At 41.9% G+C, this 27,500-nt stretch overlaps 1 protein-coding gene across 3 annotated transcripts in view; it reads left to right on the top strand.

Annotated features, from left to right (window-relative positions):
- Positions 1 to 568: 568 nt before the first annotated feature.
- The window catches only part of LOC135104036 (uncharacterized), a 143,891-nt gene continuing 116,959 nt past the window's right edge, over positions 569 to 27,500 (top strand). The window contains exons 1-7 of one of the 3 annotated variants that reach the window (XR_010270277.1): positions 569 to 1,202; positions 6,017 to 6,149; positions 8,052 to 8,552; positions 8,846 to 8,999; positions 9,841 to 9,993; positions 11,407 to 11,520; positions 12,062 to 13,169. Coding sequence is in view for 1 of the 3 variants with exons in the window: in XM_064010913.1 (XP_063866983.1) it covers positions 11,446 to 11,520; positions 12,062 to 12,284; positions 17,079 to 17,158 (378 nt within the window). In the remaining 2 variants the exon portion in view is untranslated. Of the gene's footprint in view, positions 1,207 to 6,016; positions 6,150 to 8,051; positions 8,553 to 8,845; positions 9,000 to 9,840; positions 9,994 to 11,378; positions 11,521 to 12,061; positions 13,170 to 17,078; positions 17,159 to 27,500 lie in introns of those variants that run through there. The other 2 variants (XR_010270276.1, XM_064010913.1) reach the window with 2 other exon arrangements.

Below are 27,500 nucleotides of genomic sequence, written 5' to 3'. Positions count from 1 at the left end.
AGACATTGTCAGTAATTATCATACCTCTGTCTTTCAGTCTGTGTATTACTGATAACCACATCATCATTTGTCCTGAGGTCTATCACAGTTTCCTTTCATGCTGTACTTACATCAAAATATTTAATTAATTTTCCTTACATCATCTTGCAAAGGTTCCTTGTCAAGATGCGTCATCGGGGTGATCGCGAGGGTAGCGTTCCTCTTATCTTGATATGTTTGATAGACTTAAGCGGATGTTATCGGGATTTCCAAGTATACTTTCATATTTCTTTCAAGAGTTCAGTAAACACAACACACACTCACATGGAAGAAAATAATCATGAGAACCCGATCAGTCATGAACGTGGCCTTTGGAAAACTGGCCTGATGAGATGCTAAAACATTTAAGAATATGAGGGATAAACTAACACTTTAACATGTACTAATATGGCATAACTTTCTTAGTTCTGCTCGTGATTACCGTTGGTGGCTGACAACTTCGCTTGATTTCGCTTTCACAGAACAACGCTGAGGTATAGCGTTTTCATTTTGTACAATACGGTGGTGATAATGAGAGTAATAGTGATGTGTTGCGGTGATAAGTGCCACTGGGTCATTTAGCTGTCATTAGCAACAAACGAACTGTCATATAAAATACCATGCTTTCTATTTCTGGCTCACGCTATGCTGTGTGCTTGGTAATAAAAAAAAAAAAAAGGAAGAGAAAGTTGGACAAGACGGCAACATGAGCGACACTGAAATACAACCACGTGTTTCTAGCTTTCGTTCGGTCCCAAACCTTTTTAGTACTCTCACCCTGAACAGAGAATTTATCGCCTGACTCACATAATAACAAATATTAGAACATCATCTCACAAACCAAAGTTGTATTCATTAAGTTGCGTATGAAATAATACAAGTGCGATTAGTTTTATAGGGGGAAAGTAAGAAAGTAGAGTTGGCTGGTGAACGAAATGTAATGAACGAGTCAGAAGCTTTCCCCAGACAAGCTCAACTCCACTCTTGTGTTCACGGAGCGAGCAGCCCGCCAGCCTCAACCAGCCATTAGCCAGCAGAAGTAACTGGGACTCTGTGGGGTGAGGACGTACTGTGCGTGGTCATATCGTCGCGTTGAAGAAGCCTCCAGAATCTAACTCGAGTCGCGTGGAAGTGCGAGGTGGATTTGGACTTCCCTTCGTGTTACTCGGCTTCATTCGGCGCAAGTGAGTAAGTAAGAGTGAGAGTTTGATGTGTTTTAAGTTATTTATTAAGATGTAAGGTAGTTTCTTCAGCCACGTGTGTTTACTGCGCGGAAAGAAAGTTAAAAGGTTTGTGGTAAGTCATAGAGTAGTGCGACATGTTTGAGTGGAGGTAGAATATAGACTGTTTAATAATAATAGGTTTATTTCGCTATCGGAGAGATAGAGAGAAACTTATGAACTACACTGCAGAGTATAATGGCTTGAAGCTGAGTAGGAAAAATGTAATTAAGTGTGATAGGTGTTTTTGCAGTGGGGGTTGAGTATAGAATATTGGGGCAAAACAAAAGGGTAAATAGGATTGATGGATAGGAAATAGATAAGCTGGACTGGGAATAAGAAGAATGAAGTTGCACAATTTTTTTTTTTTTCTTTGAGATAAGGAGTTCAGACATCACAAGTGTGAGAGATAGAAATAAACATTGCATTACGCAGATCAGAACAGCAGAACATTTTTCCTCGTCTAAACTGCATTTTTTTAGCAGTCACGCATTTTGTAACCCTTAGTTAAACAATATGAATCCTTGTGCTGCATCTCAAACATTTATTCTGCGCTTGAACATACAACATCCCAACTCCTGTCGAGGTAACTGCCCTCGCGGGCGTTGGCACCCTCAATGATATTCCAAACAAGATAATTGATAAACAAACAACGGCCATGACTGGTAATAGATGGAAACTTTCTTGTCTCATCAGCCCTTAATGACTTGTAGATTTCCGCTCAGGTGGCTTGTCTTTGTCTGTCCGATGTTAGTGCTAAGTTAATTATTAAATGTAGTCTAGTAATTGTGATAAAGTGTGTGGTGGTGTGAATGCATATATATAGCTTGAATGTGGAAGTCTCTCGTGTAAGGTAGTGGTATTGATATAAAGTTTTGGGTCTCTTATTGAAGATTTGGGGGAAAGTTTCTCTCTCTCTCTCTCTCTCTCTCTCTCTCTCTCTCTCTCTCTCTCTCGCTCTCTCTCTCTCTCTCTCTCTCTCTCTCTCTCTCTCTCTCTCTCTCTCTCTCTCTCTCTCTCTCTCTGCAGCTTTCTTTCCAAACACTCATCGCACTCTTCACCTTCCCGTCTTGCCGCGTGGTCGGTTCAATGCACAGAACACTGAATTGAACAGTTTGTCATGTGTCCTCAATTACGAAAGCTTACAATATAGGTTTTAGAATTTCTTACGTGTTCTAATTTCGGGAGTCTCATTACTGGCCAACTCCGTGAATAATCGATGCGTTTAGCCCACGGGTAGTCAGACACGCAGGCACGTAGGTTAGAATAGGTGAAAGTAGGGAAGCCATCGCATTTGGTCTCTTTATGTTTGTGATTTGACTTATTTTTGTTGCGTTCGTTCGTCTCTCTCTCTCTCTCTCTCTTCTCTCTCTCTCTCTCTCTATCTCTCTCATCTCTCTCTCCTCTCTCTCTCTCTCTCTCTCATTTATTCCGAATATTTCAACGGTAATCTAATGCTGGGAAATTTATCCTGGTTAAAAGATATAAAATAAATAAATATAAATATAAATAATTTAAAAAAAATAAATGCCTGATCACATGCATTGCTTTATTTAGCCTATTTTTATATTTTTTTAATCATCAATCGTCTGGGGCATCCGACCTGACCTGAGGGTGTTTTGACCTGACGCGACCTGACGACGGTTCCAAAGCCGGCTGGTGACCGCGGCGGATGGGCATCAGGGGAGGAGAGGTGGGGTGTGGGATTAAGGAATTAGTGGACCTCCCTTGCCCACCTGCATCTGCCTCACTGCCCTGCCTTTACCTTCCTTGCCTGCCCGCTCCTCCCCCCCTTTTTTTTTGTATTTTGTATTACTTATGATAATGAATTGATGGTAGTAGTAGTAGTAGTAGTAGTAGTTGTTGTTGTTGTTGTTGTTGTTGTTGTTGTAATCGCAGTTTTCCTTAACACAGGCATACTATTGTAAAGGTGGTATGCTAAAGTGAGGGGAAACTATTAACAAAACAGACTACCTACCTTTGGATTATTGAATTGCATACCTGCTACGACTAAGAGAAAATTAATAGATGCATATTTTTTACATGTAATTAGTGTAACATACCGTGCACATGTTACTCACTCCACCACTCTGGCTAACGTGTGTCGGCCTCGGGGTGGCAGGGTACAGGGTGACGCCAGTGTTCTGAAGGGGAGGGAATTACGGAGTTGAGTGGGAGGATTGAATAGTGGTTTTTGGCGGTGCGGGTAGGGGTGGGTGGGTCGGCAGGGGGTCTGATGGGGCCTGGTGGGTGAGGCTGTGAGGTAAACCAACACTGGATAAAATAGAAGGGAGGATATTATGTAGGGCACATGCGTTTTGAGGTGTGCTTACGTGTTGAGTGCGTGGTTGTGTGGCTACGGCGTGGTTATCTGGCCCATGTTCAGAAACACTTCGCTCTCCCCATCACAATGATGGTAAACCGGATTCTCCATAGTCTTTCTCCTGATAATTATGTAGAAATCTTGTTAATCTGTCACTAAAAACTGGAAAAAAAAATCCGTGTCACATCAACTGGGGCTTTTTTTTTAATGGAGTGGTGGTGCAGCGCCTTTCATCGACCCAGGAGCCTAAGGACGTAGGGAAGTATAAGACAGAAACAAAATTTCATGTGGCAGTTCATGCAAAAAAATATAAATACACTTATTATCCCTGTCCGTAAATATGTCGAATTTTCTGGTACAATACTAACACGCACGCACGCACGCACAAGAAACATCACATTGCCTAGCTCTCGTCTGTTGTGGTTTGTCATAAAAATACACAAATGAACAACCATAACGGGCCTGCAAAAGAAGGATCGGTGCTCGGGAAGGCGGAGCTGCATGTCGCGGTCCCCTACACACTTCATTATACCACCTGTCTTTCTCGTCCATAAATCTATACAACCTCATGATGTCCCCTCGCATTCCATGTAACTGTTTGTCCCCTTACATCCATCTTCTAGTGGATTTTTACGGGTGTTTGTTACTTTTTACCTTATTAGTGTATTTAAGTCCACTACAAGGAACTTGAAAGTTAGACTTAATACAAGAAGAAATTGGCTGGTATACAATGGATGATAACCGAAATAGCCTCAGTAATCAGATTGTTATTGTGTGGCGAATCAATACGAAACGTTTAAAATATCAGATATTGATAGGAAACCTAACCTAATCAGATATTGATATGAATGATAGTCTTAAGTCACGTAGCCCATAGCTAACCTTGGTGACTAAGAAAGACATGTTGATTAGCTCGCTCTACACTTATGATGGAGCGTTGCTTTATGCAGGTGAGGTTCGCTTGATGTTGGGCGGGGAACAGATGTTTCTGACACACCCTGTGCTGTAAGAACTTACAGGTGTCCCAGAAAAGTGCAACGATAACGCAAACGCTCCGATTTTTAATTTATTTATTTATTTTTTTTTATTTTCAAATCTCTCTCTCTCTCTCTCTCTCTCTCTCTCTCTCTCTCTCTCTCTCTCTCTCTCTCTCTCTCTCTCTCTCTCTCTCTCTCTCTCTCTCTCTCTCTCTCTCTCTCTCTATCTCTCTCTCTCTCATAGTTGATTTGTTGGCAAGGAGGAAAAAAAAGAAACATCCTGAGAGGGAGAAAAATAAGCTAACGTCGCACATTTGAAGAGAACATGGGCTGAAAAATAAAAGCCGCAGAGTAAAACTAATAAGGAATTATCCCCACTAGTTCCAGCCATTTTATCAGAATGGTAGTACTGTTCGTATGTCAATCTGTCGCCAGGATTTATTATAGGGACCCTTGCTGATGCGGGGGAAAGCTGATCCGTCTCTGCATTCCCCGCGAGCTGGTGCTGAGAATCTGTGACAGGTCGGGCAGCATGTCAGTCCGTTGATGAATCACACAGGTGGAGGATTGGGAAGAAAGTATCCGTCTTTTATCCCGTGTTCTCTTCACCACCTGTTGCTACTAGTGTTTTTGTCCTCCCTCCCTCCTCTCTCTCTCTCTCTCTCTCTCTCTCTCTCTCTCTCTCTCTCTCTCTCTCTCTCTCTCTCTCTCTCTCTCTCTCTCTTCTCTCTCTCTCTCTCTCTCTCTCATACATATACATATCGCGTAAAATAAGTATGTACACAACCACTTCTTTGGCTTTTATATAAACCCAGCTGTCACCAGTGGCAACCCTTTGCTAGTCCTACGCGTATATTAAGTTATTTTTGTTGCTCAATAAGTCCACCTGTTTCCGTACTATGAGCACACACACACACACACACTTTTTCATTGTATCAGAGATGACCGGCTTTGCTTAAGAATGACTGAAAAAATTACGAATGAGAGGCAGATTAGATTGTCAAGGTTAGAACAGATGCACAAGTTAGAGAGAGAGGGGGAGGGAAATCACAGGAATAATCATGTACAAACAGGAAATGCCACGTGTGGACATAGACATAGGGGATACACCTCACATTACTATTGCTGTTATTTTACCTTCCTACCAACAACGTTGTTACTGTTATTATTATTATTATTATTATTATTATTCATTCTTTTTTTTTTATTTTATTCAACCAGAAAATCTGTCAGTATTCCATATGCTCTATAATAGCGACCCTTACTTTTTATACTATCACTATCTCTTATTTTGTTCTAATAATGACGTTTATTTATTTGTTTGTTTTTTACCTGTCACTTTTTTTTGGGAGGTTTAGTCTTTTTTTTTATCTGTCACTGTCTCTTACATTTTAATGACGCGATATCTTTGCAGGGAGGCGGTTTACTTTATTTTAGTCTGTTTCTGTCCCCTTCTGATGGCGTCGATATTTTTGCAGGCAGGCGGCGGGATGGTGGCGGAAGTCATGTCCCCGTTGGTTACCTCGGCCCTCAGGCTGGTGGTGATCACGATGCTCTTCGCTGCCAACTGTGGGGCTGTGTGCCGCACCTACAGGCTGCCCAAGTACAGAGGTAAGGGGAACTGGCCGTAGACTTAACACTAGTGAGATGCGGTAGGCGTGCGTGGTGGTTGCAGGCTTAGGAAGTACAAAGGAGAAGAAAATACAGATGTAGAATGTGATGGCTGTAGATTTAAGGAATGTGGAGGTGAGATGCGCTGGCTGTAGATTTCGGAAATGCATTTGTGATAAGAGAGATGGGACAGCCGTAGACACTGGAAATACAGAAGTGAGAAGAAAATAGAGATGAGTCTTGATGATCTTATACTTCGATAGCAAAACGGTATCAAGGTTACTGCTTTGTCCCGGCGTCATTAACCTTGCATGGTGCCAGATGAGGTGTGATATCTGTGTCATTCTTCCTCCACAGTATAGTTTTGTATGATTAATTACTTTACTTAACAAATATTAAACTGTGTCACGGTGGCTGCAGGGTGACACAAAGGTCCGGACATGGAAAAATGCATCTTAATTATTCTTATTAAATATCTGTTATGACCTTCCCTTCTATTCACATCGTATTCCACAAATTGCCAAGAATTTGTTCTTTTGGTAAACTAGTTCAGTCTGCAAAAAAAAGAAAAAAAAAAAAATATATATATATATATATATATATATATATATATATATATATATATATATATTATATATATATATATATATATATATATATATATATATATATATATATATATATATATAACTAAATAAATACAGGCAGTTACTAATGTGTTCAGACGTATGTGTCACCCTGTGCATTATCTGGCGTTATGTTGGCCGTCCTTGGCGCCAGGTACGATATTATACCGTGCAGTCTATTATAGCATAATAAAATACTTTTGTTTGATATTAATCAGGTTTTCTTCGATTAATAGTCTGCGGTAGTCACGTTTCCGACATGCGCGTAAGTGGCATGAATAATATTTTTGATAAGGGACGGAAAGTTTCTCTTGGTGACCTGTTCCGTTGTGTATTGGTTATTAGAAATGGTATTTTTCCTAATTGCGGGTTCAGGATACGCTCTCTCTCTCTCTCTCTCTCTCTCTCTCTCTCTCTCTCTCTCTCTCTCTCTCTCACTCTCTCTCTCTCTCTCTCTCTCTCTCTCTCTCTCTCTCTCTCTCTCTCTCTCTCTCTCTCTCTCTCTCTCTCTCTCTCTCTCTCTAATACGTAGTGTCATGTAATGACACCACGATTTGTAGGTGATTTTCGCTTTAAATTTATATCCTGATTATGAGGAATTTTTCCCGTCTTATATGCACATAACTTTCATTCCCAACTTTTTTCTTGTAGTTTTCAGTTTGCGCTTGGTAAAAAAGTTGTACAGTAAAGAAATAATGCTGTCAGTATAAAGATGAAACTGATAGCATGTGTTTCACAAACGGAGAGAGAGAGAGAGAGAGAGAGAGAGAGAGAGAGAGAGAGAGAGAGAGAGAGAGAGAAATTGTATCCATGCATCTCCACAAGGCCACCCACATTTTCTTTACTTGATGTTGAGTGGACAATTATTGGAGGGAGAGAGAGAGCTGGCAGGCAGAGAGATTACCACACAATGTAGGGAGCGCAGGAATGCCTCAGCTGGAGAGGATATGCTTTGCCGTGGTGCTTTGAAGGAAGAATGTCGAGGATGCAAGCAGGGAAGTCATATGGTTTTCAAAAGTGTGTGTGTGTGTGTGTGTGTGTGTGTGTGTGTGTGTGTTGTGTTGGCAGGGGAGGGGGCATTTTGGGCAGATATGGTGACTACAGTGTGTGTGTGTGTGTGTGTGTGTGTGTGTGTGTGTGTGTGTGTGTGTGTGTGTGTGTGTGTGTGTGTGTTGCCTTTATATGTGATTTTTTGTCACAAGAAACCATAAATACAACTGAGCATTTATCCCACTTACACAAAACAACCTAACCTAACTTTTTTTTTTCTTTCCAGGGGTGTTGGTCCTACAAGTGGATCACAGTTCTCTCCATCCCTCATCCTGAACCTGACATATTTGTCCTTCATCTGGGCACCCCTTCACCATCACCAACCTTCAAGCACAACCTGCAGGATCTCCGAGCTGTGCACCGGCCTGGTGGTGCCACGGAGCAGATCCCAGGTGCCCTCTCACCTACAATCCTGGCCCTACCCTGGAGAACTCGCAAACGGTACCCTTGTGCAAGAGACCAAGCTTGGCCACAGTGTTGGGAGAGACAAACTATGGCCAGCTGGTTCTGCCTGAAGGAAATGGACCCCAAGATCTAATAACTGTTAGTTTTGATAAGCTGAAAAAAGTTTGAAAGTAACCTTGCACTCTCCTGCTCAGCCCAGACGTTCCAGGCTTGGTGACTCTCTGAACCAGTGGATTATTCATGTTCAAGACCTTATTACTTCAATCATTTGTCTACAGCCTGATCCTGTTAACAGTTATGAGGCGGGCCATGGCAGACCAAGGTAAGTGTTCAGTTCATGTAATTACCTAGTTTTTTCATGAATGTCTGGAAATGCTAAATTCTTTCCAAGGTGGTTTGAAGACTCGTAACATTTTTAGCCCCTTACTTATCTCACTAGGATACAGTGACTGTTATGGCACTACACTGCACAGCTTCTAGCTCTTAGATGAAATGCCAAGTGTTAAAAGGCATCACATACATTATGTTTAAGTGACCCTCTCTTTCTGGGAACTTCATAACTGGTTGTGTCTTCCATGATCTTCCTTGGATGACTGAGGACCATTTTGTTTGCAGTGTCTGGTGCTGGGCAGCCTGCAGGTGTCCCTGAGTTCCTTCCTGCTGGCAATGCTGCCCATCCCACTGGTGCTGGCCACTCGGGAGCTGGCCAACACCTCTAACCTATTTGCTCTCCACACCTCGGAGGTCTCCAAGAGTGGCTATACCATGTGTAAGTTGTGTGAAAAGTGAGGAAACATTGAGAAAACAAGGTGTCTGTCATTGATAGATCAGTAATCAGTCTATTATGTGTTCACTGGGAGCTGAGCCAAGGCTTGCTGCAGCAGTTGTAAGCTCACTGTCAACCGGCTGCTGCTATGTATTCACACCTTGTGTTTTTCAATTGTTTTTACTGTTTTATATTTATTTTCCAATTTGTGCATTTTATCATATTTCATAAATACTACAGGCTATTGATGATAACCACAACATTATAACCTATTTCAAGAGATAGAGGACTAGTAAGGGAAATGTATCAGTGAATGAAGGGTCAACATTGCCATCCAGCACATGAGTTAGGCACTCACCACCACAGCCACTGTACACTTATCACATTGGCACACACTAGACTCTAAGAGTTTTTTTTTTCTTCTCCCCACTGATAACTGTTGTTATGTACTTTTATTCAAAATTCTCTGAAAAGTGAGCATGTGCTGGCGTGGTGGCATCACAGCTGCCCCACTCTTACTCAACAGTGATGTCAGCCATGTGCACTGATGGATTGCCTTTATATTAGTCCTTCATTATCATTGTCGTATAGTTTTATTGACTATATTTATGAACTATGGGAAATTAATGGAACTGGGACATCAATGTAAATGTGAATCAGCATTATGAATAAATACATGGGATTAGCTAATCAGTGGTTGGCTCACACACTCACCTAAGCTCCTGCATGCTTGTCTGGGTCATTTTCCCATGAATGAGTCAGAATCTTTGTTCTGTTAATCACATAAATTAGCTCAGGAACAACTCATTTAGTCACTTAATTGACCTAATTTCTCTCCCCACAGACAGCATCATCTGTGACGTGAACATCACCCAGAACTACGTGGTGAGCCTCTTCCTGGAGTGTGCCGTGGTGCTGCTGGTGGCTGCCGTGCTGCTGGTGGTGACGCAGCGCCGCATCAAGTTTGCTTTCTCCAGCACAGAGGAGGATGGATGCGGTATTTTTTGCCTTTCACTTTAGTAGTATTTCATCTTATTTTTATTTTTTCCATAACAGACCATTACATTCTGAGACATGCTCTTGTCAGTGGCAAGATGATGTAAAACCAGAATGAACCTAAGAGATCACCCTTATAGGACAGAATACATTATGAGGGAGACAGATGTGTTAGCAAAGTGAGTGCCAAATGAATAATACCCCAATCACCCTAAAGTCACTGATCTACTCACTTGATAAGGCCTGTCAGTTCCTTTCAAGAATTTGTGTTTTTGAAACATGAGTGTCCTGTCGACTAGTGAAGCAGGAGGGTCTGGCAAGGTGCAGATGGATGACTGCTGGGAGTATCACATCTTTCAAGCAGCACAGACTAGAAAAATTAATATTATACCTACTGAATTCCATTTAACTTAAATTGTCTGTTCCATACTCAAGTAATGCCCTGTCAATGGCCAAGTTATGGCCAGATGTGAAAAAAATACTTTGAAAGGCATTTGGGGAAGAAGAGTTACTGAAAATAAGGAAAAGCTTCCAAGTGTATGTAGTGCACAAAAAAGATGAGCTGCCTCTGACCTGATGTTATTTGCATTACCACGAGTTTTTAGGTTAAAGGAAACAAAAGAGATGAGAGAAAGGAAGAGAGAGTAGAGAGAAAGTGAAGATATAAGAGAGAGTTGGTCACTGAGGGTCAGCCACCCAGCCCTTCCTGCCATGTTTCTTGAGCCACCTCCTCCAATGCTTAACTCACATTTTCCAACTTTTTATTGATACTCAATGAGTGAGCAGTGTGTGCATTGTACATCATGAATCATCTTAGGAAGTAGTGACATGGGTATTGGGAATGCCTGAATAAAGCTCTGTCGCTCACCAGACAAGTTATAGTCCCTGTGTAAGACTCTCAGTGATAGAACACTGCAAAATGAAAGGAAGGATGGCTTTATCTGGGTCAGGAATACTAGCCAGGATGTGGAAGACCATTGATGTAAAAATACAGTCAGCAACTGATAGTTTCAGACAACTGGTTGAAAAGTGATTGTGGATGTGTGCAAAGTAGAAGGGTGAGGCACTCAGGTGTGGCAGTTATAGAGGCTTAAAAATTGTCTGAAAAATTATGACTGACTGAGAAAATCTTTGAAAGTAAGACATGGGAGAAAATAAATGACTAGAGCATTACACTTGTTTAGTTGGAAAGTTTCAAAGGCAGGAATAAACCATTAGAATTTGTTTGTTGATCTGGAGAAATTATTTGACACAAAGCTGAGAAGGAAGGTGGTCTGAGAGGAATAATGCTTGTCAAGAAATAGGTGAAGGAAGTAGGGCAGCACATCTCTGGGGTGGGCTGATGTTTTGACAAGCTGGCTACTCCCATGAATGTCAACTTTAAATTCAACATCATTTTTTATCTATTCCACAGAGTCAGTCCCAGGTGGAGGATGTGGCGTGTAAATTTGTGATGTCACTGGGTGCTGGGTGGGCCTGGCCTCTGAAACCTGTCCTTGTCACCATCCTCTTCTGCATCCATGGAACTGTGAGTAATGTTGTATTGCTGTATTGCTGCCCACTTCCTTGGTCATTATCATCATCATCAACATTTCTCTTAACATCCTTATTCCTTGTGAAGTTTGATGGCCTATGAGTTCCCCAGCTTCTGTGGTTGTAGGTTGTCAGTTGTCTCTTCCCTGATGTTCATCCTTCTTGTGTCTTCCTCCACACTATCCTCTTGATCATTAACAGAGTAGATTACTATGCTGCTGCCTATCTACCTATATACCAAGCTAGCAATCCCCACATGGGTGACCCACACAAGGCACCACACACTTGTACATGCATCATTCACATTCTTATTCCTGTCAGCCCATAAGTAGACAAAAAGAGACCCTCTGGAAAAAACTAAACTTTTATATGTGGAGCTTAGGAATCATGCTTGAGGTCAAAACATTTACCAGATATATTATTTCGTAAAATTAAGATAACAGCTTTATTATAACTATGCAGCAATAATAGTAGTTTGCTCTTATCAGCCAGGATCTGACTTCATCTATTAAAGGGAGTCGGTATGTTTGTTTCAGCACTGGAGCAATGTGGTTTGCTGGTTGGCCAACATGGTGGTGGCCATCCCAGTGGTGTTCATGCCACTTGCTGTCTTCCTGTCCCGGCCTGAGGAGCACAACGGCTGCACTGTCTACAATGTCTTTGAAAACGATGCTGAGAACACTGAGGCTATAGAAGAAAAGCATTACATGGACCAGAGTACTGAAACTGAAATTGAATGTGATGCTGAAGATGTTTGTTGTAAGTTTACAACCGTAGATATATTGCCAGAAGGGAGGGTATTTGTTTCCTTGGATGCTCCAGAGAAAGGGAGCCAGGCAAAGGAGAACCTTAAGTTTTACCTTGGTACTGATATTTTCAAACCTAAGAAGGAAGATGAGGTTTGCATCTTAGGTAAGAGTTGCCATACTCGTACACCTGATGGTAATGACTCCTTCGTTTAAAGATCTGTCAAGTAAGTTCTAGTGAAGTAAATGAGAGGAACAAAACTTAAATGTATGAGCTTTCTTTTTAATATGGTTAGGAATTTAAAAAGAAGCATTATTGGCATACATTGAGAGAAACTTGAGCAATATAGAAAACTATCTGGAGCTGGTCTACCAGAACTTTTGGGACACACACACACACACACACACACACACACACACACACACACACACACACACACACACACACACACACACACACACACACACACACACACACACACACACACACACACACACACACACACACAAATTTTGCTCATGTACACTAGTTCCTTGCTGACTGTGATGATGCTTGGCGGAAGTGCTAAAGTGTTGCAGACTGGTATGATCTTAAGTAGTACAATATTCCTGGGTGTGTTGGCCCTTGCACTGGCTATCCCTGCTGTGTTTTGATATAGTATTCTTTTTTCCACCTGTTTTGATCTCATCCATACTGTTGTAAGTAAAGTATGAATGTGTGTGTATGCTTGTATCTTTATAATGCCTGCATGTGTCTTTGTAATGGTGTATCCCTTAGTGCCTTAGATTGGGGAAGTTTTCTAGAGTTTGTCATGTATGTCGCTCAATCATCCCATTATCATTAAGGAAGAGACTGTGATTAGGGAATGTTATCTCTGAAATAAATAGTATATACAAAGTTGACCTTAATGACATACCATATTTATTATAGCTGCTTATTTTGAAAGGGGTTCCATTTATCTTACAGTATACATCATCATCATCATCATCATCATTGGTCTGTAGCTAGTGTTTAAACTTGCAGGGTGTCCTGAGTGTGACGGACATAACATCCTGATATCAGAGGTCATCATTGTAATATATGTGTATATATATATATATATATATATATATATATATATATATATATATATATATATATATATATATATATAATATATATATATATATATATATATATATATATATATATATATATATGCAGCGAGGCCGCGGAAGGAAGGGAGGCATGCAGTTAGCAAGATCGGAAGAGCAGTTAGCATGAAAATAGCGGTAGAAGACAGCTAGATATGCAACATTGCGGCGGTGAGAGAGAGGCTGAAGACAGTCAGTTAGAGGAGAGGAGTTGATGAGACGAAAAGCTTTTGATTCCAACCCTGTCTAAGAAGAGCAGTATGAGTGGAACCTCCCCGAGACATGTGAAGGAGTATGCTTCACATACTCCATACATGGACGGATAAGGCCCTTGTACAGAGTTAGCAGCTGGGGGGGTGAGAAAAAACTGGCGGAGACGTCTCAGAACACCTAACTTCATAGAAGCTGTTTTAGCTAGAGATGAGATGTGAATTTTCCAGTTCAGATTATAAGTAAAGGACAGACCGAGGATGTTCAGTGTAGAAGAGGGGGACAGTTGAGCGTCATTGAAGAAGAGGGGATAGTTGTCTGGAAGGTTGTGTCGAGTTGATAGATGGAGGAATTGAGTTTTTGAGGCATTGAACAATACCAAGTTTGCTCTGCCCCAGTCAGAAATTTTAGAAAGATCAGAAGTCAAGCGTTCTGTGGCTTTCCTACGTGATATGTTTACCTCCTGAAGGGTTGGACGTCTATGAAAAGACGTGGAAAAGTGCAGGGTGGTATCATCAGCGTAGGAGTGGATAGGACAAGAAGTTTGGTTTAGAAGATCATCAATGAATAATAAGAAGAGAGTGGGTGATAGAACAGAACCCTGAGGAACACCACTGTTAATAGATTTAGGAGAAGAACAGTGACCGTCTAGCACAGCAGCAATAGAACGGTCAGAAAGGAAACTTGAGATGAAGTTACAGAGAGAGAAGGATAGAAACCGTAGGAGGGTAGTTTGGAAATCAAAGCTTTGTGCCAGACTCTATCAAAAGCTTTTGATATGTCCAAGGCAACAGCAAAAGTTTCACCAAAATCTCTAAAAGAGGATGACCAAGACTCAGTAAGGAAAGCCAGAAGATCACCAGTAGAGCGGCCTTGACGGAACCCATACTGGCGATCAGATAGGATGTTGTGAAGTGATAGATGTTTAAGAATCTTCCTGTTGAGGATAGATTCAAAAACTTTGGATAGGCAGGAAATTAAAGCAATAGGACGGTAGTTCGAGGGATTAGAACGGTCACCCTTTTTTAGGAACAGGCTGAATGCAGGCAAACTTCAAACAAGAAGGAAAGGTAGATGTTGACAGACAGAGCTGAAAGAGTTTGACTAGGCAAGGTGCGAGCACGGAGGCACAGTTTCAGAGAACAATAGGAGGGACCCCATCAGGTCCATAAGCCTTTCGGGGGTTTAGGCCAAAAGGGTAATGCACTTCGGAAATATTTCGGTCTCTTATTGTTGCACTGCCAGGGGGGACCTAACTTAAAGTGAAGGTAATGTTCATATTTTATTGGTTGAAGTATTAGTTTTATTTGCAAAATCCATATAAACGGTTATACTTAAACATCAAGACTGTTGGTTGGGCGAAACTGAAAATTAACTCACTTGAATATTGTAACATGGTTAACATATGATAGACAGATCTAAAAAAAAAAAAGGTGTAAAAAAGCTCAAACGTGTCTTAATCACACGACCAGTGAGTGTGTGTGATTCCATTGAAGTTTTTTATACAGCTGACGAAGCAACTTGAGCAAGGATGGGGTTTCACTTGTACACGTCAACATGATCAGTTTCCTTGCGTTCTCCACTGTTATTAGTGTTATACTGAGTCACCACGCTTGTTATGTAGCGAGGCCCTGATGAATGAAGGAGGCATGTGTGCTTGAATCATCTGTATCAGGATTCAAGGGAAGAGGGACGGGAAGGGATATGTGGGGGGGGAAAGGAAGAAGGCAACCTAAAATACACGTCAGAGGTAGCTATAGCCAGTGACAGCTGCCATGAAAAAAAAAAAAAAAAAAAAAGGACAACAAGATTTATACAAAAAAAAAAGGTTCCGGTCCTGAGAGAGAGAGAGAGAGAGAGAGAGAGAGAGAGAGAGAGAGAGAGAGAGAGAGAGAGAGAGAGAGAGAGAGAATTATCCGAAGTTAAAGTGTCAGTTTCTTTTCATTGCTCAGCTCAGAAATCTACGACATCCATTCCACACACGTTCATTTCACACTGACGGACGACTGTCATGTGCTGGTGGTTGAGCCGTCAGACAGCCATGCACTATAACGACATTTCCCGAACCCCCCTTCCTGTATCGTTGGTTTCTGTGCTTGTAAAAATTTCTCGATGTATTACAATTTCACGACGTCTTTTAAAGCTATTAACTCACTAAAAATAACTTCAGTGATGTGCTGCTGTTGACACGTCTTTCTATTATGAATCTACAAAATTATTCGCTTCACTTCGAAAATTATCACATTGAGGTTTTTTCTCTTCATAAACTTAATGAGAACAAATGCATCATCTTTTGTTCGCCCTTTTCATCCTCCGCTACGTAAAATGTGCTTACCTGCCTTGTATAGATCTATAGTGGTTTCCCTTTAAAATTTTTCCATTGAAAGAGAAAACGTATTATTTCAAAGGGTAACTCAAAGTAAAATATATATATATATATATATATATATATATATATATATATATATATATATATATATATATATATATATATATATATATATATATATATATATATATATTAAAACCCTATAATAGATATTACTCGACTATCTGAGTCTGTCTTGTTCGTGTTCTTGTTGAGGTTCCATGGTCGATGTCAACACAAAAAGGCTCTTTAAAATCGACGCGCAAGAAATTACAGACAAAAATAAGACATGACTAGAGAGTGTTGCATTGGTTAAGATGAGGTGGAAAAGAAAAAGAGAGAGAAAAAGAAAAAAATAGGTTACCAAAAGCTTTACAGTACCCCCCCCCCACCCCAACACTGTATGGCCTTCATCAGTGCATACGCCTATAAGTGAAAATGCAGAGGAAATACTCTATTGTAAAAGATTCATCACTACGTGACTTTCTCTGCGCCATGTCCCTCTTACTATGTTCTCTCACCTGGTGAGCTTTCCTGATCCTCACACTGGAGTAAGGGGCTGAGAAAGTCGCACCTTGTTGATGTGCCAGCCTTTACAAACACAAGTACTCCCAAAATCAAATCAACCATACAAGAAGGGTCAGAAAGTGCATCTTAAGCAACAATAAAAGATAATCCAGTGAAATAATTATACAATATTCATCAGAGTATTCGAATGATAAACTTCCAAGGTGGAATGCTAAAGCAGCTTTAACCCTTTCACTGCGATATGCAACAATTCACAGCACTAAACGCAATGTATGAAATGTTTATAAGCACTTACAAGAAAGAAGGGAGTGAAAAGGGATAATTTCTAGCAAGTATAATGTGTGGAGATAGCTGTAGAACGAGAAGAAATGTCACAGAGTGGTTAGTGATGAAGGAAACATCAACGAAAGGGTAAAGACTCAAAACTGGGACACGAAACTACAGACTCTGGGAGGGAATTCTAGAGACCAAGATTGTAATTACGGATGCAAGAGTTTACAGATTTGATGGTAAATATATTTGTTAGTCATCTGGATTTGGTGTAACTTGATTCACGTCTCTTTTCAGGGTACCACGCAGGGTCGCCTCACAGTCTGTCACCGCCGCCAGCCTACCATACAGAGGGCGCCAGCCTCTCACTTCCTCAGGTAACATGTATTTACTTTGGTGGACTTGATGGAGTTAAGCTAGACTCATGTGGCAGTGTCGTATCTTTATTTCTTTTATTTAGTTTATTTATGTATTCGTTTACTAAGCGTAGGGCAACAAAAAAGAACGAGAAAAAAAAGTCCTACCAAGGTGAAGTCCCTAAAGAAAGGTTAAAAAGACCATCCTAAATTAGAAGATAACTGTCTTCAAACTGCATTTATTTATTTATTTATTTAATAATTTCATCATCATCATCATCATCATCATTTTTTTTTTTTTCTTGTTATTATTTATTAACTTATTTATTCATTATTGTTATTTATTTATTTTCGACTGCTTGCTTATTTATTTATTATTGTTATTTATTTACTTTCGACTGGTTCCATTATGGGTCTCCACCATAAGTCATCTTCCTCCGTCATATACGTAAGTCTCCTGCGCCTTCCTCAGTCACGCCCAATACAAGAGAGTCTTCTTTCACTCCTTTCCATAAACCTTCCCTCAGTTCCTGCTCTCTTTCCCCCGCCAGGTCCCAGCATCACTCCTCCCTCTAATGCGTCTATGTAGTCTCTCCGGATATCTTCACTTCTTAACAGAATATTCAATAATCGCATATCCAGCTTGTGATTAACCTGTCGAATGTAATTATAAGTTTTTTGCTGTCAATTAAAATTCTTAAGTACATTTTTAATCTGAAATGGAGAAGGCGTGTACAGTAAAGGAAGTATTTTGAGTTCACTTATCGGATCTCGTTTTTCAAGAAGGGCGTGGCAGGTTTTTTGAGAACGTAAAGCAATAACATGTGATTAAATTGCCAAGTGGAGAGTAGGATTGTGGGATGAAGGCTGAGAGAGAGAGAGAGAGAGAGAGAGAGAGAGAGAGAGAGAGAGAGAGAGAGAGAGAGAGAGAGAGAGAGAGAAGTGGTTTTTACAGCTTTACTGGATTAGTTAATAGTCATGTCAAAATAATTTAAAGTAACAAGGTCAAAGAGAGAGGGAAAGAACAATGCAGCTCTCTCTCTCTCTCTCTCTCTCTCTCTCTCTCTCTCTCTCTCTCTCTCTCTCTCTCTCTCTCTCTCTCTCTCTCTCTCTCTCTCTCTCTCTCTCTCGAATAAGTGGCCTGGACAAGACTCACAGACAAGACAAGAATAAGACTCGCTTCGTTCCTTCCTCATCCACTTTTCTTTAACTTTAATTAACATATAACTTTTGTGCCTTGAAGGAGAGGAAGGCAGGCGAAGGCAGGCAGACGCAGAGGTGCTGGAGGCCATTATAGCCACTGTCCCTCCTCCCTCCCCTCCCTGCACCCTCCTCTCTGTACATATGTGTGGATACTTGCATATAATACTAATACTAAGTACGCTTATGCCGCCCCATGCTTAAGTAAGAGTTTCCAATACACCGCCCCCTTTCCCTCTCCTTCCCTTCCCCCACCAACATGTCCCCTGATCCCTCCCCCATTCTCCTCTTCCCAGACGCACCTACGCTAACATATTTCCGACCTCCTCACTCTCTCTTCTCTTCCTCCTCCTCCTCCTCCTCCTCCTCCTCCTCCTCCTCCTCCTCCTCCTCCTCTCTCTCTGCTGAGGTAGGAAGGGGAAGGGGGATTGGTTCAGGGGTCAAAGCGGAGGAAGCAAGGTGTGGGGGGAAGAGGGGAATGAGGGTGGGGATGAGAAAGTAGAGAAGGGAAATGATAGGGAAGTCTCTCTCTCTCTCTCTCTCTCTCTCTCTCTCTCTCTCTCTCTCTCTCTCTCTCTCTCTCTCTCTCTCTCTCTCTCTCTCTCTCTCTCTCTCTCTCTCTCTCTCTCTCTGCTAAGGAGGGTACACGAAGGAACACTTGTCTTGCAGGAGGTGTGGGTGTAGTTCAGCGGTGCTCTGGCTGAGGAGTGAGGGGTCTACAGGAGGCAGGGCCAACACGCAGTAGTAGTAAGGGCCGCTGCAAGTCTTGGTGCTGTACGGGTGGGAGTTGTCTTGGCGTGATATGAGAAAGATGCACAGGTAAATGGAATGGATGAACTGGTGAAGTGAAGAAAAGGGAATGGGGAAGTAGATGAGATAGAATGGATGAGATGAAATGATGAGAAGGATACAAAGAGAAACGGATGAAATGAAATGAAGAAAATGATAGAGATAAAAATTTCTCTCTCTCTCTCTCTCTCTCTCTCTCTCTCTCTCTCTCTCTCTCTCTCTCTCTCTCTCTCTCTCTCTCTCTCTCTCTCTCTCTCTCTCTCTCTCCGCCCTCAGGAAAAGATAATAAAGCTAACGATTAAAGGCAACAATCAATAAAGCCGTTCATAATATTGGTGCCAAAACCTTATGATGCTTGCTTCTCCCTACCTCCCCTTCTTTCCCATCTCTCCCCTTCCTTCTCCTCCTCCTCCTCCTCCTCCTCCTCCTCCTCCTCCTCCTCCTCCTCCTCCTCCTCCTCCTCGTAAGGGCCAACAGGTTTACATCATTTTTTTTTTTTTTCATATTCATTTGTATTCCTTTTCTTCGTTTTATTCGTACTGTTCCCCCTCCTCCTCCTCCTCCTCCTCCTCCTCCTCCTCCTCCTCCTCCTCCTCCTCCTCCTCCTCCTCCTCCTCCTCCTCCTCCTCCTCTAATGCACATGAGTTGTTCTCCCATCTCCTTCCCCCAACTTTACTTTATCTCTCTCCCCCGACTTAAGTTTCTTCATCTCTCTTCGTCATTATCTTTCCCCAACATCACGTATGCCATTCTTCTTCTTCTTCTTCTTCTTCTTCTTCTTCTTCTTCTTCTTCTTCTTCTTCTTCTTCTTCTTCTTCTTCTTCTTCTTCTTCTTCTTCTTCTTCTTCTTCTTCTTCTTCTTCTTCTTCTTCTTCTTCTTCTTCTTCTTCTTCTACAATTCGTTTCCCTATTCCCGTTTCCTCCCTTTTTCTCCATCTTCATTCTCCTCTTCTCCTCCACCTCCCTTATTATTCTTCATTCTTTCCCCTTCCTCCTCTGCCCTCCTCCCTAAGACTCCCGTCCCCAAAACCTCCCCATTCCTCCTCCTCCCCTTCCTTTTCTTCCTCCTACTTCCTTCTCCGTCTCTCCTTCCCTGTATTCTTTACCTCTCCCTCATCTTCTATCCTCATCTCTCCAGTGCCATCCCCAATCCCTCCTCCTCACACAACATCCCCTTACCATCCCATCCCACCTCCCCGCCTTCTTCCCGCCTGCCCGCCCCGCTTCCATCACTTTATCATTACACACAATGGTGGAAAATGATCCAATTATACGGTGAGGGAATCCTTTTGTGCCTCCAGCCGACGTCTGTTACCCGTCCGCCGTCAGGGGGCAGCAGTCTTCGCTTCTGTTTTCTTTACGACCAATACGATGCTGAGATTAACTGTTTTTTGTGCATCGTTTAGGGCAGGAGGGGCGGTGGAGGATTCTAGGGGGGGTGAAGGGGGAGGTTAGGGGAAATGGGCGTGGTTGTGATGGGAATGAGGGGAGGATGAGAGGGGTGATGGAGTGAGGGGTGTGTGTTGATCTGCCAGTGGTGTTTGCGGTGGTGTGTTGGTCATGGTAGGGTGGTGTGGTGGGGTGTGGTACGTGTGGTGGTGGTGATGGTGGTGGGGGTGGGGGAACAAGGGTGTGGTGATGTGGTGGGGTGTGGTACGTGTGGTGGTGGTGATGGTGGTGGGGGTACAAGGGTGTGGTGGTGGTGGTGGTTAATTACAGTGATGGTGATGATTGTTATGATGTGGCTTTGTGTGTGTGTGTGTGTGTGTGTGTGTGTGTGTGTGTGTGTGTGTGTGTGTGTGTGTTGCTATTGTTGTGTGGTGTTTATAGCCGCGGTGGTGATGGTGGTGGTGATCATTGTGTTGGGAAGGTGATTATGATGGCAGGCACACAAAGGATAAAAAAGGAAGAACAACTATCGCCAGATTTGTTGGCCCTTACGACGAGAGAGAGAGAGAGAGAGAGAGAGAGAGAGAGAGAGAGAGAGAGAGAGAGAGAGAGAGAGAGAGAGAGAGAGAGCATCTTCGCCCTTATGATGTCACTAATTTGTCACGGGACAGTGGGTTAGCTTTGAGAGAGAGAGAGAGAGAGAGAGAGAGAGAGAGAGAGAGAGAGAGAGAGAGAGAGAGAGAGAGAGAGAGAAATTCATATTATTTTATCTGTATTAATATTAAAATCCCAAAGAACTTTTTTTTTCCTTTATAAATATTAGCATTTCCATCCCTTCCTCTTCCTCTTTACTTCCTCCTCCTCCTCTTTCTCCTCTTCTTTCTCCTCCTCTTCTTCCTCCTCCTCCTCTTTCACTCCCTCCCATCTTCCATCTCATTTTCCCTCCCCACATATCACTCCCTTGCTCCCCTTTCTCTTCCATTCCCGTCATCTGCCTGTCTGTGGGGGATGGGAGGAGGAGGAGGAGGAGGAGGCGAGGGATGAAGGGAGTTGGAATCAATTTATGCTTTATTATTTTCCGGCGTTCTGGTCAGTGAATGGCATAAAGGCCTTATAGTTTAGTTGATTTCTAACCTTCCCTCCTCCTCCTCCTCCTCCTCCTCCTCCTCCTCCTCCTCCTCCTCCTCCTCCTCCTCCTCCTCCTGCGGGCCACGGATGGGGGAAGCAGTGTGCGGGGAGGAGCTTCCGTCTTTACTATCTTATGTCTAACTTTAAGGTTCGTATTTTTATTTGGCCTCACATAAGGAGTGTTTCTCAAATGCTACAGGAATCACTGTGCGGGCTTTCATGGAGGTTTCTTGTACTGAATGTGTAGAGTCTGTGTCAAACTATCACTAGAATCATGAAAACTCCCTTGAAAACCCAATAATTTTTACTAGAGCATGCTAAAAATAGTCGGGATAAAACACTAAAACGTTTAAAAATAAGTAGAGTAATATTTTATAGTCTTTATCAAAATATCACTTGAATCATGAAAACTCTCTCGAAAACATTAATTTTCAGTAGAGCGTACTAAGAGTAGTCGGGATAGGACACTGAAACATTTAAAAATACGTAGGTAAAGTAATATCTTAGTATCAAACTATCGTTAGAATCATGAAAACTCACTTGAAAACCCAATAATTTTTACTAAAACTTCCTAGGAGTGGTAGGGGTAAGACTCTGAAACGTTTAAAAGTACGAAGGTAGAGAAATATTTGATCACAGACAGCTTTGTAAAAATCAGGAGGTTGGTTATTGTTTATTCTTCCTCTCCCTATGCTTCCTCATGCCTCCTCTTCCTCTTCTCTCCCTCATTCCTGCTTAAAAATTACCTTCCACACTCCTCATCCACGTACCACATTTCCAAAACCTCCACTCGTGTTTGTGTGTTCCTCGCCCTCGTCCTTCTCTGACTTCGTAGCAAAATATAAGAAAATTAACTTATGTGCATCCGTGGAATGTCATTTTTCTGGGACTATTACTCGTTGTCTAGTATTTAATAGGAGAAGGAATAGTGTTAATCTTTACTTTTTTTTTTTTTTTTTTTATTTCCAGGGTAGTTTTTATTCATGTTTCCTGTTAGGTCAGATTGGAGGGAGCGGTGAGTGGGGAGGAGCCTTCTTCTGTACTATCCTGCTTTTCTCACCTTCGGGATTATCTGGCGTGTTCCCGCTTGTTCTTCCTTTCTGTTCATTCGTGTTCTTCCTATTCCCTCTTAACTACGTACGTTTTTTTTCGTTCATGTTCTTTTTCTCCACTTTCGTTTGTATTTCCTCTGTCTCTCTTCCTCTTATTCCTTTTATTTATTTATTTATTCTATAGTACACCTTAACTATTCTGCCTACCTCCTCCTCCTCCTCCTTCCCTTTTCAACTCCCTTGTCCACATGCTTCCTTCTCCTCTCCTCCTCCCTCCCCTCACGTCCCTTCTTCCCTTTCTCTTCCCCCTTCCCTTTAGTTCTCCCAAATCGTGTAATGGGGCGAAACGTAGGTGGGGAAGGGAGAGAGAGAGAGAGAGAGAGAGAGAGAGAGAGAGAGAGAGAGAGAGAGAGAGAGAGAGAGAGAGAGAGAGAGAGAGTCTTTTTTTTCGTATTGGTTGTGCCTTTTCCTCTGTCGTTTTCTCTCCATTTATAAGTAGTTTTGTTATGGATTACTTGTCACCTTTATATCTTTTCTTACGCTTCGATCCATTACGCTCATTGTATGCTCTTATTTATCTATGTATTTATGTGCAGCTTGCGTCACTGCTTTAGTCATTCCATCAAACATCGGCCCAGTGTCTTTTTACTGTTCTATTTTTCCTTTACTTGTGTAGGAAATTAGCTAAGTTTACTCTTTCACTGTAGTATAAAACAATTAACACTAGAACTAATTCATGAAATCTTTATAAGCATCTGGAAGAAAGAATGGGATTAAAAAAGAAGAGACATTGTAATTTGTAGTCAGTTTAATGATTAGAAGTGGATGAGGAACAAGTAAAGATGTCTCAAAGTGGTTAGTAATTAAAGAAAGATGTACCGAATAGCAGGGAAAGGGTTAAGAGTTGCAAAAGTGGTAAGATGGAAATAACAGCTTCTTTGCCACTCCGTAATATGTAAATAGTAAATAATAAGAGAAAGGGTGTATTGTGTTCCAGAGGTGTCCTTTAAAAGTGTTCATATTTTTGGAAGTTGCATACATACATACATACATACATACATACAATATTCAGTTTGCTATCACGTCAGTCTAAAGGCTTGTACCTTTTATAGGTTTACATGGAAGTGAAATTTGTAATATTCTTGTGAGGTCATTTGTGCTGCATGTCTTGATGAAAATGAGAGTTTGCGCACAAAAGCAGCATCGCGCAGGACACGTTTTCTTGGTAAAAGTAGTGCTCCTTGGCGCGCTCCTTCCGCACGGAGTTGCTGGAAGAAACTTTGTCAAGGGAAGTGATTATTAGATGACAAATTCGCCAAAGCGTATTCGTCTTAGAATGATCAATCGTACGTCAAAAGATTTCTCCACCAAATCAGTGCAGAGCGAAAGCTCAACAAAGGAATACGCCGGTGAAAAAAAATGATAGTTTTGTGATGGAAACTCTGTGTGTTATAACGTTACATTTTAATTGTCTGTGTGAAGGATTGTCAGGTTTCTTTTGTTTCGTATTTTATTCATGAAATTTCAGACTTCACATTTATTTACATGCAACATTCGTCACCTTTTCGAGAAAAAACATCAATGCTTATTTGATATAAGAACTAAATTTGGATGCGCTTTAAAAACTTGATTAGGTAATATACGCAGGAATATTAGAAAAAATAATACAAATACTATATAATGAATATAGTAGTAGTAGTCGCAGTAGTAGTAGTAGTAGTAGTAGTAGTAGTAGTAGTAGTAGTAGTGTGTGGCCGCGCGAACGTATGCATGCATTCACGTGTGTGTGTGTGTGTGTGTGTGTGTGTGTGTGTGTGTGTGTGTGTGTGTGTGTGTGTGTGTGTGTGTGTTTTTTTCTTCACCTAACCATAAAGTTATGCCCAATTCACAAATACTCCACACCGAATGCATATTATCCTGTCTTGTACGAGTACTTGCTGCATCAAGCTGCACATACATACACACACACTCCCATTCATGTACACGCACGTTGTCTACATCCTGTAAGGACGACACACACACACACACACACACACACACACACACACACACACACACACACACACACACACACACACACACACACGCCAGTACACCATTCACCCAGTGTCAGTACTCACGCCCTCCCAGCACCAGCGGCCCGTCCCTCATGTTTAGTGTCATTGTAACACCATCATGTGCCCGAATACCTAATTACAATAAGACCCAAGGGGCAGATGTGCTACTTTCCCTATCATGCTAAGCTCCCCTCCCATCCCCTCCCATCACAGCAACTCTTCCTCTTATTCCTACCCTTCCCCCTGTCTCCCTCTCCCTCTCTCCCTTTCCCTTCTGCACCTCTCGTCCCGCCATAATTCGTCATATCTAGAGCCTGAATAGATTATCTTGGTCTATTGCCTTCATATTTGCGATTCAGGGGGCAGCCGTGCTCTCTCCCTCCCTCTCCCTTCCTTCCTCTACCATCGCCACCATTTTTTTTTACTTTCTAAAGGGTGTTGTTGTTGTTGTTTTTTTTGTGTTCCTTTATCCTTTTAATCTCTATATATCCTTGCTGTGTGTGTGTGTGTGTGTGTGTGTGTGTGTGTGTGTGTGTGTGTGTGTGTGTCTGTGTGTGTGTGTGTTAGTCAAAGCCGTTCATCTTTCTCTTTTCCTCCTTTTGTGATTCATATGATACGAGTATTTGATGTCATTTCACTTCTTGCCCTGTGTCTGTCTTCTATTTTTTTTTTTTTTACGTGTGTGTGTGTGTGTGTGTGTGTGTGTGTGTGTGTGTGTGTGTGTGTGTGTGTGTGTGTGTGTGTGTGTGTGTGTGTGTGTGTCATATGTCGGTTGTTAGATCTAAGATAAGAATGAAAAGGTGGGAGGGATAGATTGATAGATACGTAGATATATGGACAGATAGGTAGAAATATAGATAGACTGGTTTACTGATTGATTTTAATGCACCGCAAGAACAGAATCATTATAAGAGAGAGAGAGAGAGAGAGAGAGAGAGAGAGAGAGAGAGAGAGAGAGAGAGAGAGAGAGAGAGAGAGAGAGAGAGAGAGAGAGAGAGAGAGAGAGAGAAGGTTTTTCTTGTTGTTATTATTATTATTATTATTATTATTATTATTATTATTATTATTATTATTATTATTATTATTATTATTATTATTATCAATCTCACTAAAGATAATAGTCCGTAGTATTTTGCAGCAGTTCCTTGTTTTTGTTTTTGTTGTTTGTTGCAGTAAGATCAGTAGTAGCAGCCATAAACCAGTTGTTGTTGTTGCTGTTGTTGTTCTTCGTGTGGTGGTGGTGGTGGTGGTGGTGGTGGTGGTGGTGGTCATCCTTCTTATTATTAACATTACTTTCATCACTTTCATCACTGACACGATCGTTGTTACCGTCACTTCATTATCGCAGTTATCTTTGTTATCACTCTTGGCATCATCAACATAGTTCCCCTTTGTGTCCTTGCTTTGTATTGCATCACCAACACGCGGAGCACCAACACACACACACACACACACACACACTTTTCACTCACTAGTCTGGAAGAAGAAAGAAGTATTAGCTAAGACTCGGTACCCGCAGCTGTAGACTACACACACACACACACACACACACACACACACACACACACACACACACACACACACACACACACACACACACACACACACACACACACACACACACACAGAGGACGCGGCTGGGTGTTGCGACTGGTGGTGGTGGTGGTGGTGGTGACCGGGTGGTGGCGAGCTGTAGTGGAGTTACGAGCCGCTTCCAGCCACATTTCAGCCGTAAAAGACATGCGAGCGAGGCGGATGTGCGGCTTCCCGTGGTGGCTTACGAGGAGCTGTTGGTGCGGTGTGTTGTCTTGTCTCCGTGTCCCTGCAAGCCTGGCCACGGACAGACAGACAGAAGGGCAGACACACGCACCCACACGCACATACACACACACTAAGTTAGACTGACGACTATAGCGACGACGCAGGCAGGCGGTCATTCTAAACACACACACACACACACACACACACACACACACACACACACACACACACACACACACACACACACACACACACACACACACACACTGACAGACATAAACATCAGAAACATACCAATGGACAGTGAGAGAGAGAGAGAGAGAGAGAGAGAGAGAGAGAGAGAGAGAGAGAGAGAGAGAGAGAGAGAGAGAGTAAAGAAAACAAGATAAAATAGAGAAAAGACTTGCATTTCATCTCGTCTCTCTCTCTCTCTCTCTCTCTCTCTCTCTCTCTCTCTCTCTCTCTCTCTCTCTCTCTCTCTCTCTCTCTCTCTCTCTCTCTCTCTCTCTCTCTCTCTCTCTCTCTCTCTCTCTCTCTCTCTCTCTCCCGGGTGTCACAACAACAACGCTTCGGTCCGTATCTTTTAAATCTTTATTGGCCGTAATGTTGTCAACAGAAATTTGCATAATGTTTTTAAGGAGGGAGGGAGAGAGAGGGAGGGAGAAAGAAAGAGATAGAAGGATGAAGGGAGGGAGAGGTTACACATTGAGAGGATTAGATCATTGAGAGAGAGAGAGAGAGAGAGAGAGAGAGAGAGAGAGAGAGAGAGAGAGAGAGAGAGAGAGAGAGAGAGAGAAATTTCTTTACTATAGCTTCCATTTTTATTTTTTTTTTATTTGACAGTGTAGTTTACCATTAATTGAATCTTCAGGGGCCAACTGATCTGCTGCTGCTGTTTGTTTTTCCTTTGTGTTATTTTATGAAAGGGGAGATGGTTTTCATAATCCGACTTTGCATTTTCTATTAAGTGTAATTTTGATTTGCATC

This window comes from Scylla paramamosain, chromosome 10, assembly GCF_035594125.1.
Source record: "Scylla paramamosain isolate STU-SP2022 chromosome 10, ASM3559412v1, whole genome shotgun sequence".
NCBI classification, from domain to species: Eukaryota; Metazoa; Arthropoda; class Malacostraca; order Decapoda; family Portunidae; genus Scylla; species Scylla paramamosain.
This window is presented reverse-complemented; position numbering and strand designations above follow the sequence as displayed.